Source organism: Ammodytes marinus (assembly GCF_949987685.1).
Source record: "Ammodytes marinus genome assembly, chromosome: 5".
In the NCBI taxonomy this organism is placed as follows: Eukaryota; Metazoa; Chordata; class Actinopteri; order Uranoscopiformes; family Ammodytidae; genus Ammodytes; species Ammodytes marinus.
This window is the reverse complement of record NC_137234.1, coordinates 19,609,094-19,627,997: the sequence shown is the minus strand read 5'-3', so window position 1 is coordinate 19,627,997 and position 18,904 is coordinate 19,609,094. Positions and strand designations below refer to the sequence as shown.

The 18,904-nt window shown below is 43.2% G+C and overlaps 2 protein-coding genes across 2 annotated transcripts in view; one reads left to right on the top strand and one right to left on the bottom strand.

Moving 5' to 3' along the window:
* The window catches only part of LOC307250986 (serine/threonine-protein kinase BRSK2-like), a gene marked incomplete at both ends in the record, with an annotated part of 167,716 nt that extends 159,122 nt beyond the window's left edge, over window positions 1–8,594 (top strand). Inside the window, 5 exons of the mRNA XM_080028278.1 lie at window positions 174–222; window positions 1,383–1,506; window positions 2,749–2,929; window positions 5,504–5,597; window positions 8,360–8,594. Of these exons, the coding sequence (XP_079884404.1) occupies window positions 174–222; window positions 1,383–1,506; window positions 2,749–2,929; window positions 5,504–5,597; window positions 8,360–8,594 (683 nt within the window). The remainder of the gene's footprint in view (window positions 1–173; window positions 223–1,382; window positions 1,507–2,748; window positions 2,930–5,503; window positions 5,598–8,359) is intronic.
* Window positions 8,595–11,668: 3,074 nt separating this feature from the next.
* Window positions 11,669–18,904, bottom strand: part of abtb2b (ankyrin repeat and BTB (POZ) domain containing 2b) — a 45,439-nt gene continuing 38,203 nt past the window's right edge. The window contains exons 4-17 of the mRNA XM_080028561.1: window positions 18,180–18,332; window positions 17,478–17,643; window positions 17,294–17,383; window positions 16,984–17,085; window positions 16,543–16,639; window positions 15,488–15,623; window positions 14,670–14,953; window positions 14,389–14,567; window positions 14,186–14,291; window positions 13,768–13,870; window positions 13,565–13,652; window positions 13,315–13,383; window positions 13,094–13,207; window positions 11,669–12,907 (exon numbers count right to left, since the gene is read on the bottom strand). Of these exons, the coding sequence (XP_079884687.1) occupies window positions 12,674–12,907; window positions 13,094–13,207; window positions 13,315–13,383; window positions 13,565–13,652; window positions 13,768–13,870; window positions 14,186–14,291; window positions 14,389–14,567; window positions 14,670–14,953; window positions 15,488–15,623; window positions 16,543–16,639; window positions 16,984–17,085; window positions 17,294–17,383; window positions 17,478–17,643; window positions 18,180–18,332 (1,921 nt within the window). The 3' untranslated portion in view covers window positions 11,669–12,673. The remainder of the gene's footprint in view (window positions 12,908–13,093; window positions 13,208–13,314; window positions 13,384–13,564; window positions 13,653–13,767; window positions 13,871–14,185; window positions 14,292–14,388; window positions 14,568–14,669; window positions 14,954–15,487; window positions 15,624–16,542; window positions 16,640–16,983; window positions 17,086–17,293; window positions 17,384–17,477; window positions 17,644–18,179; window positions 18,333–18,904) is intronic.

Genomic DNA, 18,904 nt, shown 5'->3' with positions numbered 1-18,904 from the left:
AGGTACAAAATTCAACATTTAAGTGATTCATGCATGTGCAACATGTGAGTGCAATTATTGTCATTGTGAGTGGAACTTTGTCATTTTCATCCCATCTGAAATATTCATTTTGGCCTTTTTGTGATCTACTCGACCATTTCACCTTTGTCTGACCTTTGACCCTTCTTCCACAGTTCCCACACAAGAGGAGATGTCCAGCCTCACACCAGAGTCTTCCCCAGAGTGAGTAGATGCTGTACTACTTTCTCTGAAGCCGTCAGTGCTACCATAACTATGAATAACCCCTCAGTCAGTGGCTCAAGCATGCCCACTCTTGATATTATGATTTTAGGGGGAAAGTATTACATCCATGAATGTTTGATTTCTCCCTGCTGAGTTGCCTTGTAATGACCTGGGGGGGTCTGGTCTGGGTTGGAGAAGCAGCACCATGGCAGCAGCTTGTCGGTTTGTTATGAGAGGAGGGATGGAGGGGGTTAGCCTGTGTGAAGTTGCTTAGCTCCCAGGGGCCTGATAACTCAAGTTTGGCCTAGATATGCCTGTTTGGTTGGCTGGCTGGCTGGCTGTCTAGTTTGGCCATCTTCATCTGCTTTGGAAGAACATCCAAGGAGAACCGAAGAGCTGGCCTGGAAAAAGACCAGTCAAATCCCTTAGCTGGTTTAGTTAGGCAAACACACATTCACACAGCAGCTGTAACAATAGTCTCTGAAGATATTATACCATTATGTATGTCTGTATTCATACTTCAATTATTAGCATGTATTTATTTCCAAGCAGTTGCATTTGGAGGTCCATCGCAAATCCATCAACATTTTAAAGGGATCTCATGAAATGTTATTATGCCCGAAAACAAGAGTCCATATAGCTTATTAGCGGGCACAGGTACACCTGGGCTGAGGCCAGTGGAGAATTCATCTAGCTCTCTACCTCTGCCCCCGTCTGCACCTCACAGAGAGGCTCAATTATCTCTCTCTCTAACACACACACACACACACACACTATGACTCTCTCCCTCTCTCAATGACACACCAACATGCATTTCCACAGTTGCACAGAAGGGAAGTGTCAGAAACTTTCCTCCCCTATCTCATTTTTCCTCAATGTATTCCTCCGTTTGCTCTTTTTTCCATCTCCCCTAGAAAGACTGATTGAAGTCTTCACCTGCTCTCCATTTTTTATTTTGTGTGATGGGTGGATAAGAAAGGGAAGCAAAGGGGATGGAAAGAAGGTGAATCCTGCTCTGTAGCAGGCAGTCAACAATATAAACTTACAGCTGATAAACTGTGTATTTCTCTCTTTCCCTCTCCTCTCTCTCTCTCTCTCTCTCTCTCTCTCTCTCTCTCTCTCTCTCTCTCTCTCTCTCTCTCTCGCCTGTTTCCCAACAGACTTGCCAAAAAATCCTGGTTCGGTAACTTCATCAACCTGGAGAAAGAGGAGCAGATCTTCATTGTGATCAGGGACAAGCCTCTCAGCTCCATCAAGGCGGACATCGTTCAAGCCTTTCTCTCGGTACACACACCACCTAACTACTTTGCCTTGTACTTTTCCCACTGTCGCCCCCTTCCTGCTCTGTGTACATCTGGATATGTGACTGCAGCAGTATTACCTGTGTATATCTATCTTCCCCTTTTCGTGATTGAGACTGTATTTCTCAGAGTGCTTGCTAACATGCTTCTGATTTATGTAGCAATTCAGTAAACTGCTTGTGTTCAGCGCTTCTATTTTTCTCTCTTGGCTGCAGACTTACTTGAGGTCAATAGAAAATCAACAGAGTGCATTGATCATTAGCATATAGATGCTTTGCCCTCAGTGCTGTGTGTAGAGCGTGTGTGTGTGTGTGTATGTGTGTGTGTGGGTGTGTGTGTGTGTGTGGGTGTGAGCCTTTGTGTGTATAGTAAGTGTGTCTGTGTCGTGCGAGAAATTGAGAAAGATAGCGTAGATTGTATCTGTTTGTGTTTGTGTGGTGTGGTAATAATAACAGCGTGGTTGTACAAATACAGGCGAGGAACGCAGGCGACATCTGGGTTTCTCTCAGGGGTGCGCAAACCCAAATCTCTATCAACAAAACATTCAGCGGCGGTAGTTGATATTCAGTGAGCATAATTGAACAGAGCCTTATCCTCACGCCAGTTTATTTTAACAAAGTAAGTCTGAGTAAATGCAAACTCTGCCGGGGCGCCGGTCAATGTTAAATCTGTTTCCCCTCCTCCCCTCTGGAGGTAACTATTTTCTCCTTTTGGTTTATGCTAGATGGTATATTCCCCGGCCTGGAGATTGACACCTGAATCAGTGGAATTATACCTCTCAGCACACTCACATTAATGGAATGTCAAACTCTCCTCTCCAGCACTATGGCGAAACGTGACTATTTCAGGGCTCACCCGCTCAGTCACTGGGCATGCACATTCATTTGAGGTGTACTGTGGGGAGAGTGCAATGTTGTTGGATGACTCAAGATTACATTAGTTCAAGTCTCCCCGGCATGCATGGCTACTCTTCCCGAAGGCACTAATCTCCCTAGAGTTCCAACTATGGTTCTGCAGTATGTGGAGGGTATTTTAATGAGGTTTTTTTTACACTTTGTCATTCGCAAGGTGTGAGAGAAGAATTAAACCTCAATGCGACCTATGTATAATCCCATTACTCGCCTCTTTTTCACGACCTGATTTTACTCCTTACTTCCATCACTACCTCTATGTCCCTTTTTTCCCCCCCTAACCCCTCTTCTTTTTTTCCCCTCCTCCTTCCCAGATCCCCAGCCTGAGCCACAGTGTGATCTCTCAGACCAGTTTCCGAGCAGAGTACAAGTCCACAGCGGGCCCCACAGTCTTCCAGAAGCCGGTCAAGTTCCAGGTGGACATCACCTACACGGAGAGTACTGCAGCCACCAAGGAGAACGGCATCTACTCTGTCACTTTCACACTGCTCTCAGGTCAGGACGCACCAAGTGTTACTAACAAAGGTCTCATTGTTCCATACACGCTTATTCCTGCATGTGTTCATTGTCCAAGGGGGGCAGGATGCACATTGAACAGGTCACCAGTCTGTCACAAGACGGTATCAGGGACCCCAGATCAGATCTGTGAGTTATGGGAAGACTGAGAGCAGGGTCGCTAAGCATGAGGTGCTTCACTTCCTTTCTCTGCTTTGAAAATATAAATGTAGATAGGCCTACTTTACTTTGATTATTTTTACTGCTTTTTTTACTCAACATAAGAAGGTTAAAGTGTATTCTGTGTACAAAATATGATATTATAAGTTAAATTAAATTCCAAGAAAGCCAGAACAATTGTGACATTTTCAAGTATAACTTTATCTTTAGTCTTTAATGAAGGCATACAGTGGCTTGCAAAGGTATTCATACCCCTTTCATAATTTTGATCTCATCTGACCAGAGCACCTTCCTCCAACCCTTGCCACAAGCAATGTGGGAGGCACAGAATAGTCAGATTAGACCGAATTTGAAGTTTTTGGTCTGAATGCAAAATGCAATGTGTGGCGCAGAGAACACTGCATTATTATAATTCAAAAGGTTTTAATAAGATTCAAATGAAAGATAGAACCAGTTAGATTAGAATACAGTCTGGGGGTCAGAACACAGGACCCTTAGAGCCAGCTTGTGTCTGGGGGTCAAAGCATAGGAAAATCAGAACCAGCGAGAACATCCTGGGACTCAGAACACAGGAGAAGACCCAACTGGATTATAACATCAGCCTGTCGTACTCTACAACTAGGCCTACTCTACATTCCAGCCCTGAAGGTTACAGGGAAAGATGAGAAGGTGCTCTTTCCATGTGGTTGCCCCAGGTCGTCTTCCTGGTGTATTTCCTAGGCATGATGGCTTTTCTACAATGTGTATGACATTAAAATAAAACATATGTTATGTAATATTACATTAAAATATGTTTAAGACTAAACTTAACTTGTGCCTCATGGTGGGGGAAAGTGAGACAGTGCCTCACTTTCCCCCACAGCATTTGGCTCACTTTCCCCCACCACCACAATTTGAGAAAAAACTACCTCTCTTAGCATTTCAGGCTAATCTTTAGCTAATATCATCACATGGCTTTTATATGTTGGTAGTTCATCAACACGTATGATAGAAGTTTTTCTACGTGAATACATTTGCTTTGGCACAACAGTTGATTAAGTTGACAGCAAGAAAATTTACTTTTACATGCAAAATACCTATTTTGGTGAAAAAAACATGCTTACCACAGCACCATGAGGTCCTCTCTTTCAGGGCCATGGGGAAATGAGAGGGGCTTGAAAACATATATCTCACATAACCAAAACATTTTCCGTTGCCTAGATACAGGGGGTGGCTCATATTACCCGATGCCTCAGATTCCCCCGTTCTCCCCTACGTGTGTGGTTGTAACGTGACAAAATGTGGGAAATTTCAAGGGGTATGAATACTTTTGCAAGCCACTGTATGGAAGCAACATGAGCATTTTAATATTAGCAAGGTGCGGGAAAAAATACGGCACGTTATGTATCAGCCAGGTTGTATCTGTCTAGGGTAATTCAGCATTCGGTATTAATAAAGAATATTTATCTATTTATGACATGACGAAATGTCAAAGTTAGCTCTACTGAAAGACTTGAGCGCAGAATCATGACCATTTCCAAATCAAGAAAAAAGATTTTTAAATGTGAACAATGGGTAAGCTATATATTTCACATCTGGGGACCCTTAAGGAAGTGGACTGGGGCATACAGTATGACATCATTTTGAATGGCCGGTCTCTGTCTGACGAGGCTCACAAACCTCTGGGGAAATTCAAAAACTCACAATCCATTGTAAAGTGCAGAACCCCCATGCTTACAAGACGATAGGGATGCTGCCACTCTTCAAAATGATAAAACTGAACTATGTCTGTGTCCAGCCAACAACTAAAGCAGAAGTGCTGTTTCCAGAGGTGTTTTTTTTAAGTCACTGCCATAGAAGAATGGCTGCCTCAGGATTTTCAAAGTTCTTGCAACCCTGAACGCCTGATATGATTTTACCCCAAACTCCCCGAGTGTGACGGGACGAGGTCTGGCTATGCAAGATTACATACTACACAATCATGTGTGCATGCTTAGTGTTGCAGAAACGCATACCTTTAACTCTCTTTCTGTCTCACACACATACTTACAGTCACACACACACTCTGAAGTGGGGGACACATTTGTGCTGAATGGGGTGTAACAGCGGCTTTAGAGAGCATGCTGGTTATTCCATGTCACTGACCATAAACTGTGTACAACAGGTAGACAGCAGGAGATTCTCTGGCCTCTGTTTATCATCTTAGGCTTTCTGCAGACTCTCCAGCCCACATTTCACACCAGGCACTTGTGTTTATCTCCCTCTCCTCTCCCCCTCGTTTTTTGCTCTTGAGTATTCCATCTGCACTTTCTACATACTCTTTGTGATGCTACCTGTGAATGGTGATGCAACTCAAAACCATGCCAATACCTCATCTGTGCCTTTTTTTCTTTTCTTTTTTGTATGTGTGTATAGGACCCAGCCGGCGCTTTAAGCGAGTAGTGGAGACGATTCAGAGTCAGTTGTTAAGCACACATGACCAACCTGGGGTCCAACAGCTGTCCGGTGAGTAGCAACTAACAAATATTTCCAAAATATTTTCTAAAAACCTCCTCACCTTTACACCGCCCATCCCTCCATCCCACCCCCCACCCTGATGAACCACTCTCACCGCTGAAGCTAAGCTAAATCCTGCCTTCCTCTTTTGCCCTCTCTAAACGCTCTCTCTTAAAAACCGTGCTTCCTATACGCATGCCCGCGCCTCCCTGCCATGAAAGGGCTGGGAGTTGCTCTCGAGCTCCGACCGCGGGTCAAATGTTTCTCTCGCTGCCCCGGCAGTGAAGATTAGAGCAGAGGTATGGTAAGCTGATTTGCATTCTGTTACTCCGACTTCCAAGACTGATTGTCGGGGAAGCTTGTAACCATGGCAACACCACTGCACCTCAACGCAGTCCCACAATGCAATGCAATGCACACCACACCTGACGAGCACTCTGTCTTGCATTCTTGCGTTTTTTCTCTTTCTCTCTGGGTGCTTGTTTTTTCCTCGTCCACTGGTCTTTCAGATTCTTAAAAAACCTCTGGCAGGCAACCTAAGTCCCCACCTTACCATTCACCTGTGAACTTCATGATTGTATTAAAACCCCCAAGTCTCGTCAATTATTCCCTGGACATGTATAAACCTGTTATTTTCCCCAACGTCCGGTTTTTCATCAGCCTGGATGATGGAAATTAAAATTAGGAGATAACTAGGGATTCAAAACCTCCCCTCCTCCTCTGAGCATGTCCTTCCCTGTGATTCACTGCTCTGTTTGTGTGCGCCATCTTCTTGTCAACATCTCCACCTGCTGGTCAGAGAGGGAGCCACCAGCCAGAAAATACCCCTTTTCTTATCAGGGGGATTTTTCTCGGATGTCGATTTCATCCCATCCACTTATTTTTTGCGTCTGTATGTATCTTTGTGTCTTTCTTCATCATTTGAGAAGTCATTTGTAGGCTAATTCCATGTCTGACGTAGGTTATTGAACTGGTACTTTGCCATCTCAACGCATGGTAGCCTACTGCATTCAGTTGCTGTACTATAAGGATGAGCTGGCTTGGCTTTAATGCAATACAACCCTTGGTGGCGTTCAGAACAGGAACAGTAATGGTAACATTTGACAGTCTGTTGTCCTTGCTGAGCGGGAGAAGGAGAAGATACTCAGAATATTAGAAAGTATAAATAATGAAGACTTTTATTCTACTTTGAACCCACTATCAGAGGGGACACATTTTGTATGTCGATGCCAGTCGTCTTGAGACCAAGGTCGAATGTACACTTCCCACTATCAGAGTATCTCACACTGTAATAGCAATCTTAAAGTGGGTCAATATGTGCTTAGCAGTAATTGAAAGCATTGATAAACTTCACTTATTCCACGCCCCTCTTTCCTTTGACCTCCTTCCACACCTTCAGTGCAACCTTACCTGACAAGCCTTTGAGAAAAGCCAGTGGCTGTAATTAAGAATAGAAATGGCTTTGCATACCAATGTGTGTCAAACAAAAGGCTTCATCAAGTCTGGGTCATTATGTCCCTTAACAGCAGTATACCTGCGAGGCCAGCTTAGGAAGACAATAGAGGGGTGGATGAATTAGAAAGGAGTAGTTCTTAACTAAAGAGCAGAACCATTGGTTTAGAGGGTGGTGTCACTGTTTTATTAACCAGCCGGCATCATTAAGTTTCATGAGTTTAATGTCATATTTTGAAAATGTGCAGATTTGGGCGGACAGAAGTGATAAAAACAGTTGGCAAAGAAGTTGACCCATAGTCTCCACACTACTGCAGGCTGTCTTGTCACTGGCACTATGAACACATTGTCAGGCCGAGTTTTAGCACAAACCAGCCATAACAGCGTTCTATTAAGTGCAGATACACAGACACTTAACTCTCCAGTCCTGTGTGTGTTTAGTCGTTTGTGTGTGTTTGCAACGATGAGTTACAGCATTGTTTATTTGTCGGCCCACAGAACTCTATTGTGCAAATGGCTCTTCTGTCAACTATTCAGAAGCCAGTCCAGTTTGTGTTTGTGACTTATAGTTCCCAGAGATGTGCTGTGTGTGCACCATTAACAAAAAGACCATTGACTCTTTATCTGGTGTCCTTTCCACACCGACCTGCAGTTAAGGCCTTGCAGAAAGAGTGAGTTTGTTTATATCACTTGTGGACAAACACACACACACACACACACACACACACACACACACACACAGACAGACACAAAATAAACATGCATTGTTTAGCTTTATAGCCCTTCAGTGCTATAAAGACGACTCGAAAAAATCTGGGTTTTGGCAAAAGTAGAGGACACACTGATCCTTTATCATCCATCCGCGCTAACTTTTTTCCAGAAGCTCCAAGCTTATCTCATCCTGTTCCTTCCGTCATCTGTTCTGCTTCTGGCTTGGTCACACACAAAGTATATTTGTTAACACAATGTTCTCTAGTATCAGTCTGCAGAAGCCCACTCAGTCAGTCAGCACCACAGTTTGCTATATATTCTAATGTTTAGTTTGTTTGGCTACCTGATTGTTTTCATAAGTCGTGCCAGGACATACTGTACGTACGCATGGTGTATGGGAGCGAGCACATTACACAGTCCCAACATGGCAGTTCTCATCCTCGCCATGTCTGTCAGTCCTCCTTCCTCCTCGCCCTCTGCTTGCTCTGTCTGTATACTGTTGCCGCGTCTCTATCCTATGAACCCTCTTGTTCATTTGTTTGTTTGTTCTCTCTCTCTTCTCTCTTTCCCCCCTTTTCTTTTTGTCTTCCCGTCTTGTGTACCCATAGGCAGTCCAATGAGTAACTTCTTTGACGTAATAAACCAACTTTTTTCAGACGAGAAGAACGGACAGGTGCCCCCCTACCCGTCACCTGGCACGCCCTCCTCCAAGCACTGCCCCTGCCCCTCGCCCATGCACGTCCGGAGGCACGAGCCGGAAATTAATGACACCAAATGCCCCGCCGCGGGCCGAGACAGACCCAAGTTGGCTTCGGTGCCATCCATGGGGACACAGGAGGAATCTTAAAGCAAAGACCCTTATGTAGTCGAGCCAGTGCTAGAAAAAAAGAAAAATCCCATCCCAGTATTCACGATACGCCAGAGGAACACAGAGGAGATTATCTCTGTACATAGCTAGATGATGTACATATTAAATCATTTATGGATTTTTTTTTAAATGACTGTATATAGATAGAAATATATTGAAAGAGAATCAAAATGATATTTTACGAGAAAAAACAAGCTTACTACTACAGTACACGAAGAACGCACACTCCCGTCCGTCAACTCAAGTCCTTTTTCATAACTCCGTCAGTGTCCCACCATCACCATATACATCTACCCCTATCAACCCTCCAGCCATCAAATGACCACCTTGCTCTTCTGTGTTGTGATGCCCTTGCTGCTAACCTGTGTAAACCTATGTGCTTACCTTACTTGTTTTCTGACACCAGGAATTATCCAGAAAACCTATTAAGTCCCTCCGCCTGCTCCCCTGCTCCGTTCGTTCACCCCTCCCTCCACCAACCCTTTTCTTCGCCCACCCCCACCGAGCGCGCCAAGAGAGACGGACATTTGTTGGATGGAGTACTGCTTCTAGTGGTGCAGTGTAGTGTGGGGGGGGGGAGTTTACCATGGAAACAGACCCTTCATGCAGACTTCATCTCCCTCTGTGCCCATCAGTAGAAGTAGATGAAAATACCTTCAGTGCGTGCGTGTGTGTCCCCTCCCCCCCCCCTGAGAAACACACATACAGTACATAAGCCTACATGTTGCACAAGTGATTCACACACACACACATCTCCAACGAAACAAGAAGGCACACTCCCCTCATCGACCCGGCATACCTTTCCTCTCTCTCTCTCTCTCTCTCTCTTCGAGCTCAAGGAGCATTTTACAAAAAGACCCTACACATACACACAGAAAAATACACACGCATACATGCACAGGTCCAGTATGCACAGCAAAACTCTGGGATGTATTACAAGAACAACAGCAACAATAAAAAAAGAAAGAGAAGAAGAAAACAGACTGATTCAGAGGAGGACAGGAGTAGGAGGAGTTTTGTGGAGCCGACGCCGATGCTTGCTGGATTGTATTTCTTTGCATTTTAATGTACTTTCTTTGTGAAGAACTGGGTTTCAAATGCTAACTCTGACTTTATTAGACTTTAACACTAATGACCTGGAATTGTGATTTCAGTGAGGAGCAGGGTGTGAGAAGAAAAGGGCGTGGGGGGGGGGGGTTCAGATTATATATTATAGGGTGGGCTGGGGTGGGACGTGGGTGGGTATTTAAAATGAATGATCTATTCTGTTGTACAGACTGATATCATTTCTTATGTAAAAACAAAAAAAATTGAAATGTCTAGTTGTGACACTATGTTTAGATACCGTAAAGGTCAGGTTGGTAAACCTGCGCCTGCCACACACTGTTGTTTTAAATTCCTCTGTGTATTTATTTTTTGTTCCATGATCATTTATGTTCTTGGTTTAATTGACCCAATGATGATCCAAACATTCCTGTCCATGTTATCTGCAGCACTTTGTCTTCGGTTCTATTTATACCTCTCTCTCTCTCTCTCTCTTAGTCTCACTTACCAGCAGTAGGAGTAGAGGAACAAGAAAGACATGACAACGTGATAAATGCAATTGTGGATATTTTTGTATCTTTGTCCTTATTTATTCATTGTTCGTTCAACTCACTGTTTGATTTCCTTATTTATTATAACTCGGCTATTTATATGAACAAAGCTGTTAGGTCAGTTGAATGTTATTTATTACCCTTTGTGTGTTTGTAAATGGGCCAACATTTGAAGAAAAAAAAACATTATTTATTTTGCTTTGGTCTGAATTTAACAGAATTATGTCACAAATTTCTCTTTTCCCTGACCTCTCTGAAGAGGGAAAGAGAAACTTGTGGGGGAACTCTTTGGGGGGAAAAAATTATTTACCAGTAATTTAAGAATGTAGACTTAGCCTCTTTTTGGAGAGGGAATATGCTCTTCTATTGATATTTGTCAGTTTCATATTATTGTGCTTGTTAGGCCAGGCCTGAGGAGAAGATAGGGACGCCACAGATCCCATCAATTCTCCAGTCTTCTCTTTGTAAATAGACAGAAAACAAACCGTGGGGGCTGATTGTCTTCTCAACCAATGCTGGGGAAATTCCTGCTCTATGCTTTTTAGCTTGTATTGCTGTGTGCATGTCAAACATGAGCTGCTTTTTTTTGCATGGCTGTAGTGTTCATGTTCCATGCCAAACTCCCTTCTTCTTCTTCTTCTTCTTCTTCTTCTTCTTCTCTCTCAGCCTTTCATCGAATCTCTCTCCACAAATAAAAAAATACCTTTTAATCTTTATTCAATTCCCACTCTGACCCTCACTTCTCACCCTCTCTGCTTTTTCTTTCTGGCCTTTTTTTTTATCATTCCCTTCTTTGTCCCCGCTTTTTCCTCTCCCACTCTCCTCTTCTTATCTTGTGCACAACGTTTTTGAACGATGCTTCCTTTACTCCGTACCTCTCTCTGGAAGCCTCGGAGGGTCTGGGCTCTGTCTACCTGTTGGGTGGAAGAGGCACAGTGAGGGGGGGATGTCAGTACACAAACACAAAGCAATACCCTATTGTTCACCCTCCTTTCTGTTTTCTACAACGGGAAGCTATAGCAGCAACAAGGACAAACTGATGATTCGGAGGCCCAACAGCGGTCTCCTGACAAGAGCAGGAACAAAACTGACTGATGTAATCCCCATATCAAATAACTGTGAGCATCTTCAGTGCTGAAACAAATAAACTCATTAAGTTATGGCGTGTTCGTTTTTTCCTTCTTTGTGTCTGTACATGTACTGAACTAAATGGTTAGGTATTGTTTTGTTGATAGTAAAATATATATATTTAATGCTAAAAATGTAAGATTAATGTTATGTAATTATAATTGTTTTACTCCAAATATTATTGTTTTAAATGTAATGACTTTCATGTTGTGGATTTGTGCATTTGAGTCTGCTTTATCCGGGCTTCCAGGTAAGTCCACACAAACCCACACAAACTGATGGCAATGAAATGTTTAGTTGTTAGTTTGTACCAGTAAAAACAACACCAGCTTTGTTTTGAATGATTTATTTTTTTTACCAGGTTTATTACAATATTCAGCATTAAAACAAACTTTATGTCGTCCAAATCCCATGTTGGATTCTGTTGCTGTACCTGTGTAAAAGCATTTAAACTCAGCATACATAAGCTTCATTAACTGTTAAACTGTTACCTGGAAGAACAACTACACAAAAGCATTTTTTCATCAATAATATTAATAATTTGCTTGGATTAAAAAAACTAAATAAAAAAGGGAGCACCCCGATAAATACTCTCACATCTCTTTTTTTCTCATTAAATAAAAAAATGTCCATCCCACTCTTTAGTAAGTGTTTTGTTTTCTCCGGTCATACTTTTCTTTTTAAAGAATATATAATAAAAACAAACAGTTACATAAAAAGTACATTTGTTAATCCAAAGCTTACATCGACGCTGAAGGCACCAAGTTCACTTCCTCCCACTCTGCATTATTAGTTTGAACAGGACAAAGCCAAAAGTCCAGCATGGCTGCCTCACTTGATTCTTTAATAGACACGCTTCAGTCTATCACTTTTCATAGCTTCAGTCAGAATCAAGACATGCCCTTGATCCCAATCCTCCGAGTCACTTGTTTATTTTGCCAGTTTTGTCCATTAGAGGGCAGCAGTGTTTCATTATTCAGAGTTCCCACCAGTTGCACTCATCTGTTGCTTCTCCCATCTAAGCTTCCTGAGCCTTGAGCGAAAAAGAACCATTGTCCAGTTTGTTCTTGTTCAAAGACATGCTGTACACTGCCAAAAAAGTAAATGTCAAGACGGAGTGGTTTGCAGAAAAATATGAAACACTCAATTGTCCACAGAGCAAAGTCTAACTGCTACCAAATAACTAACTGATCTGTGTCCCAGTGACTCAAGAAGATTCCCAGAGAACTAATCAGATTCTATATCTTCAGGCAGCTTCTTGGGTTTTAGATCCTGTGAGAGTAATATCATCCGCTTTAACTGCCACATTCTTCCACTTTTTTCCGTCCTCTTTCCTCAGACTCTGGAGGTGACGTAGAGAGAGCGTAGCCGTTGAGCCAGGGTGGCCTGCAGCTCATCCAGAGGTGAGTCTCCCCGGTGGTGAGCCAGCGTTGAGTTGCAGTTGTTCCCCTGCCGGGCCCCGGGCGGCCCCAGCAGCAGGCTCCTGAAGCCCTCTCTCTCCAGTAGAGTCGGCATCTGCTGCAAGAAGTAACCTTCACAGAATGAGCTCAGCTCCACTGAACCATGGGCCTGTGAACACAAGAGGACAGATGAACGGTCATGTTTGATTGCCTTAATACAAATAGACGGTAGATGTAAAGTGCATTTCAGTGCAGAATGTAGGCCATTTATCATGTCTTTTGTGGAAAATTGATTTTATCAGTTAATGTGCGGAATTTGAAACCCTGATCCAGGCTTCTAAAGTGCTATCGTTACCTTGGCTGTCTTGTATATGCTGACTGCATTATCCTGGTTAATGTGCCGAGAGCACATGAGTTCACAGTGTCTTTGGAGCGCCCGCAGCTGGAACAGACTGGCAGCCGACAGCAACTGCAGGAGAAAAACAAGAAAATGTTGACACAGAAATAACGTATCAAGTAATATAAAGATAAAGTTTGTATGTAGCCGATAAAAGGGATTTATTTAGGGATTCTCACCTCCACTAAGTCAGCAACATTAGTTTTCAGTGACTCTGTTCCTCCACAATACAGGTACGACATCATTGTCTGCAGAAAAGTTCAAAGGTCTCCGTTAGAAAACAAGCCAATACATTATTTGAACAAGATAATGTATGTTTTTTTTCCCCCCAGCAACACATCTGATTCCATCTCTCATCTCCTTGTGTCACACACATAATAAAGAAATACTTGTTTATTTCTATCAGGAAATAAAGATTGTATGTGTCACCTGGAAAGTGCTGTACTTGATGTCACTGATCTCAATCTCCTTGTTGGGGCTTCCATCTGATCCAGCAGAGGCCAGCAGAGACTTGAATCTAAAAAGGAATCAAATATATTTGTCAAAACAATTTGGAAATGTTTTTTTAAATGGCCGCTGTCTCTTAAAGGTTAATGTATGCTTCTGTCCAGAGTAGGCCTGTATGCAGTCACCTGTCAGAGGCCGTGATCAGCAGAACTCTGTGGGCGTAGAACGGTTTCCCCTCCACCACAAATGTCACATCTGACATCTCCTGGTTATTCAGGAAATGGGGGTCTGTAGGAAAACATAGCAGCACTTCCTCTTAGAAATTCATTCACACGAGTTTGGTCAGATGAATTTGCATTTACAGAAAAACTCATGGGGTCACGTCATGCGTGAGTGCCGAGTACGTCAGCAAGCATTGTATGCTTATCACATGTTTTTGGTCAGTTCATCTGACCTCAACAAGTTTCACCATATTAAGTACAAACCATCTGGAGCTAACAGGATTAGTCAATACTGGAAATAATCTAAAAATGATAAGGTCATCCACTCTAACTGTTGAACAAAGAGTATTCATACACATGAGAGAATCATAGTTTCCCTTACCCAACTGTGCTGAAAGAGTTGCCTTCATCTCAGTGACGGCCGGGAGTGGTGCTGGGCCGAAACAGTGACTAAAAATAGTGGCCAGCTGCTGTATAATGGCATCATTCTGTGGGGAAGTAAAAGGAAAGGGGGGAGGGCATTATACCACTCAATCTATACTCATATCCTGAAGATAATATGACAAGGTTTGTGTTTGAGGGTACCTTGGTGGTGCGTAATACGTTGAACATCAGGGGCAGGCCTATGGTGACCAGCTCCTGGCAGTAGTCCTCTTCTCTGATGGTGGTGAACTCTCTGAGGAGGGAGAGAGTGATCCCTGCCCTGGACTGCAGCTGGGCACAACGCAGAGATTGCAGCCACACATGTAGCTTCCATGGTACACCTAGGGGTCAGAAAAGAAGAAGAAAAAAGGTTTGGTTTTAAAAGTAAGCACAATTTGAAACAAAAGTGAGCAAATCCCTTTTCTTGACTATCTGATATGTACCCATAGCTCGTAGCTCCACGGTGACATCCAGGTAGCCGTGCTCGGCGCTGTAGTAGCTGGCCTCTTGCAGAGCCTTCATCCTGGCTTTGCAGAGCCTGGCTATGCCCACCTCAGGCAGGGGCCCAGCGGGGCCGTTGGAAGGGGTGGTGGGGAGGGGGGAAAGAGGGAGGAATGGACAGATCCCAGCCTCCTCGCCCTCTACGCCCTCTGCCAACATCTCCTCCAGGGACAGGACATCCTCTTTGACTTGCTGGGGCTGAGTCAGGAGCTTTCTCAGCACGTTCCTGACCAGATAAACGGGAGGAAGACAGGGGGAGGGGGGACAACAAAGGAAGGAAAGACAAGACAAAAATCAGCATGAATACATAAAATATGTCCAAACAGCAGCATATACTGTATATATATATATATATACAGTATATGCATATATACAGTATATGCATATATATATATATATCCATTTCTGTGACCGTGTACCCTCCAGGTTGATTACATAATCTGTCCCACTCACTGTGGAATGTGAAGTGTTGAGTCTACATTGAGTTCACACATACACACAGGGAGAACAGGTGGAAAGGTTTTAGCTACCAGTTGGTGTTTTGAGACAGATGGACTCTGAATAGAAAGAGAGCCATTTTTAACGCACGATAAAAGGGAATGAATCTCTGCTCAAAAGCTTAAGTTCAGACCCGGGTCACATATAATAGTGCTGACATGGTTAGTATCAGCACTCTGTCCTGTAATAAGTGTCTTCTCTGCTGCCTAGAGGACAATATTTGCCAATATGCTGTTTTCAGGCCAGACTGAGGGACACATACCTGTGTCCATGTGCGGCCGCATGACTGAAGCAGTTCATGTCTTCGTAGAGGGAGGATGTGAGGGCATTTCCATCGTGGCTTTTTGATAACGGGTCTGCGCCTCGGGCCAGGAGCAAACTCACCATCTCATAGTTGCCTGGGAAGTACATAAAACAGGGATTTACACACAGATACAGATCCTCAACACACTGAAACAAGATATTTTACCAATGTCAAACATAAATATCTTCACAGCCGGACTGTTTCTTAATCTATTCCCCTTTATTTTCATTTCCTCTGTTTTTTTCCCTGAAGGGTTCAGTTAACATATCGCACCAAAGCTGTTAACATTTTATTGTTTCATCATCTTGATTGTTTCTAGTGTTTTTTATTGCTATCGTTATTATTCATTGGTGCACTTCTAAACCAGTTGTCTTCTTTCTTGCTTTATTACACTTGCTGCTGCACAGTTACATTTTACCACAGGGGAAAATAAAGTTTTATCATTTAATTTTGCTATTTTCAAACAAGCGAACACATTCATATTAGGCACCATTTACAGGCTGTCATTGCTGTCATGTAGATTCTGTGTCTCCTTTTTCTACAGCTATGTTTGGCTTTTAGATGATCCCACAGAGGAATGCAACTCGGAGGCTTCTAAACAACCACAGGCAGCACTCCGCTGTTTTTACGATGCCTTCATTTTCCCTTTCATTTCCTTATTCCTACGGCCAATGTGTCATTACTCATAACTCAATCCTGTGCAACTCTTGGTTAAAAACAAGCGCGCTCTGCTGTACTGCTGACTTATAATTGGAGGACCGATCATTTTGATTTACAGAAACTAAGTTACAATTTATTCATCTCTATCTTTGCCTGAGCTTTCCACAGAAGTTATTCCTGTATGAATAAGCAGTAAGTGATAATAAAGCTACAATAACTCAAGATCAGAACACAGACCTTGTGTTGTTACAGACCTACTGTCAGTCAAACAACACTCTAAAATCAGCTGTGCCGTGTTTGTTTGTGTGTGTGTGTGTGTGTGTGTGTGTGTGTGTGTGTGTGTGTTTTCCCACCTGCTGCAGAAGCCAGCTGCAATGGGGTGTCTGCAGTACTCTCCTGTCCGTTGCGGACTGGGGCCCCCTCCACGTTGGCCCCTGCATCCAACAGGAGCTAGGGATAGACACCACGTTTGTTACACTGTGCAATGTTTTACATCCTGTAATTCACTTATGGCCCGACCCTTGACCTCACTCAACATTTGAGGATAGAAAAAGTAAACCCACGGTTATTTCAGGACTGTGTGGGACAATTGAATTTATCGTGCCAATTTAACAGGATATTTCCCTTTGATTAAAAATGATTTGTCAAATTATTTGGTTCATACAATAGCTACATCTGGTGTTGACTACTTACGTGTGTGTGTGTGTGTGTGTGTGTGTGTGTGTGTGTGTGTGTGTGTGTGTGTGTGTGTGTGTGTGTGTGTGTGTGTGTGTGTTTGTGTATGGGTTTCCTACCTGCACTACGGAGATGTGTCCATGCAGCACAGCGAAGGTGAGGGCCGCCCAGTGTCGACTATCTGGATGCACAGATGGGTGCTTTGGGGAGCATGGTGGAACCTGGCATCAGAGGATAAATACATTTAAAAAACCCGAAATCAAGACAATACTCTCATGAAAACACTCAAGGAAATATTACATGCACTACAGTCCCTGTCGACTCAGATGCTTTTGAAGCTGATCCATACCCTGTTGGTAGACATAATAGTAAAAAAAAACGTGCAACATAAAAAAAGAAAATATGTTAAAATTGTGAAAGTATATTTACCGCCACGTCAAGGTTGGCCCCGGCATCGATCAACATCTGCACTAAGGCTTCATCTCCAGCGGCGCAGGCGTACATCATAGGTGTCATTCCCTGAGTGACGAACAACAAAATAAGAGCTCCTTAAAATGATCTATGAATATGAATACCTATTTATAATGCTACAAAAGAGACAGCTGTTCAGTACCTGGTCGTCCATGCTGTTGACCCCGTCCGGCCCCAGCAGACCGATGGCTTGGCCAATGAGATCCGTGCGTCCACAGTTGAGCATTCGGAAACCCAAGTCTAGGTGGAACTTGTCTGTGGCGGCTCTGGAGTCCAGACGCTTGAAGGAGCTGAAGCAACACTCAGGCCTGATGGAGACAGAGACACAAAGAAAAGAGTATCATTAATAATGGATCAGTTCACTCTGAAATCTGTGAGGGAATCTATGAGGACACACACTCACTCAGGCACATTAAGGGCCAGTGAGAGCTTGAATCAAACACCTTGTGGTTAATGGGCACTGTATTTTATTTAAATTTTTTACATCCAATCGTTTTCTTTAATTGAACACTTCAAGGAGAGGTTAATGAGCCTCATTACAGTTGGCAAGCAATCAATAATCTGCTGTATACACAGTGTGTAATTATGTATTAGTGAGAAACAATTAAATTACAAGTCTATAATGCTTGGATTAAACAAAGCCCACATCTAAAAGCACAACACTGTGTTACAAAATGACGTCTTGTTTATTTTCAACTCAATGGAAGGACATATGCAAAAACAAACATAGTTGACTCAAGACTGGAGCCAGGTAAGGTTAAGTAACACATTTTTCAAACATAGTGTAATGGTCTAGAAACCAGCAGGAAAGCCCTAGTGAGTGTATATGTGTGTTCTTATTTACTTCAGCTGTCTTGGTTCACAGTCCAGTCCTGGGAGGAGCAACCTGGCCGTCTGTCTAACATCATCGCTGTCTACCAACAGACTCTTGCGATGCTCGGCGTGAACTATGGCCACTCTCATCCACTCCATGAGAGGGGGCAGTAACAGGAACGGCCTGTAGAGAGAATACATCAGTTCATCCAATTCAGTTCAACATCATATGTGCATGGTAGAGAAAAATCTGTATAGCCCAAACAAGGTAACATTGGTTCTAAACTATAATGTAGGGTTAGTAACAACAACTATTGCAAACTCTCTGTCAGGCTATGTTTGAAGACACACTCCTCTCAATGCTGGGTGGATGTCATCACTCGTGATTCAGTCATGTCTTCAACCTCATGACTTATGTATGTCTGGCAGAACTTCCCGTCAGCCCGACCAGTTCACATGGTGCGTCACAACACACATAAACATGTCCAAGGCACCTCAGTTCGACCTATCACACATTTGCCTGTTTAACCTCACCATATATGGTTGGCATTCTCCTTTAATAAAGCCATCAGACCTATGAGCACACACACTCAAAAAACAGGTGTCTATATATGTATGACTAACCGACTGTTTACATGTTGGTTGCCAGGTTGTACAGTAAAACATAGTCTCTCTTTGTGTGCACGATGTGATTGGAGATGAGAGTACAAGTGTGACTTCATTTGTGTTGTGGGTTTGATAAGCAAATTGCTGCAG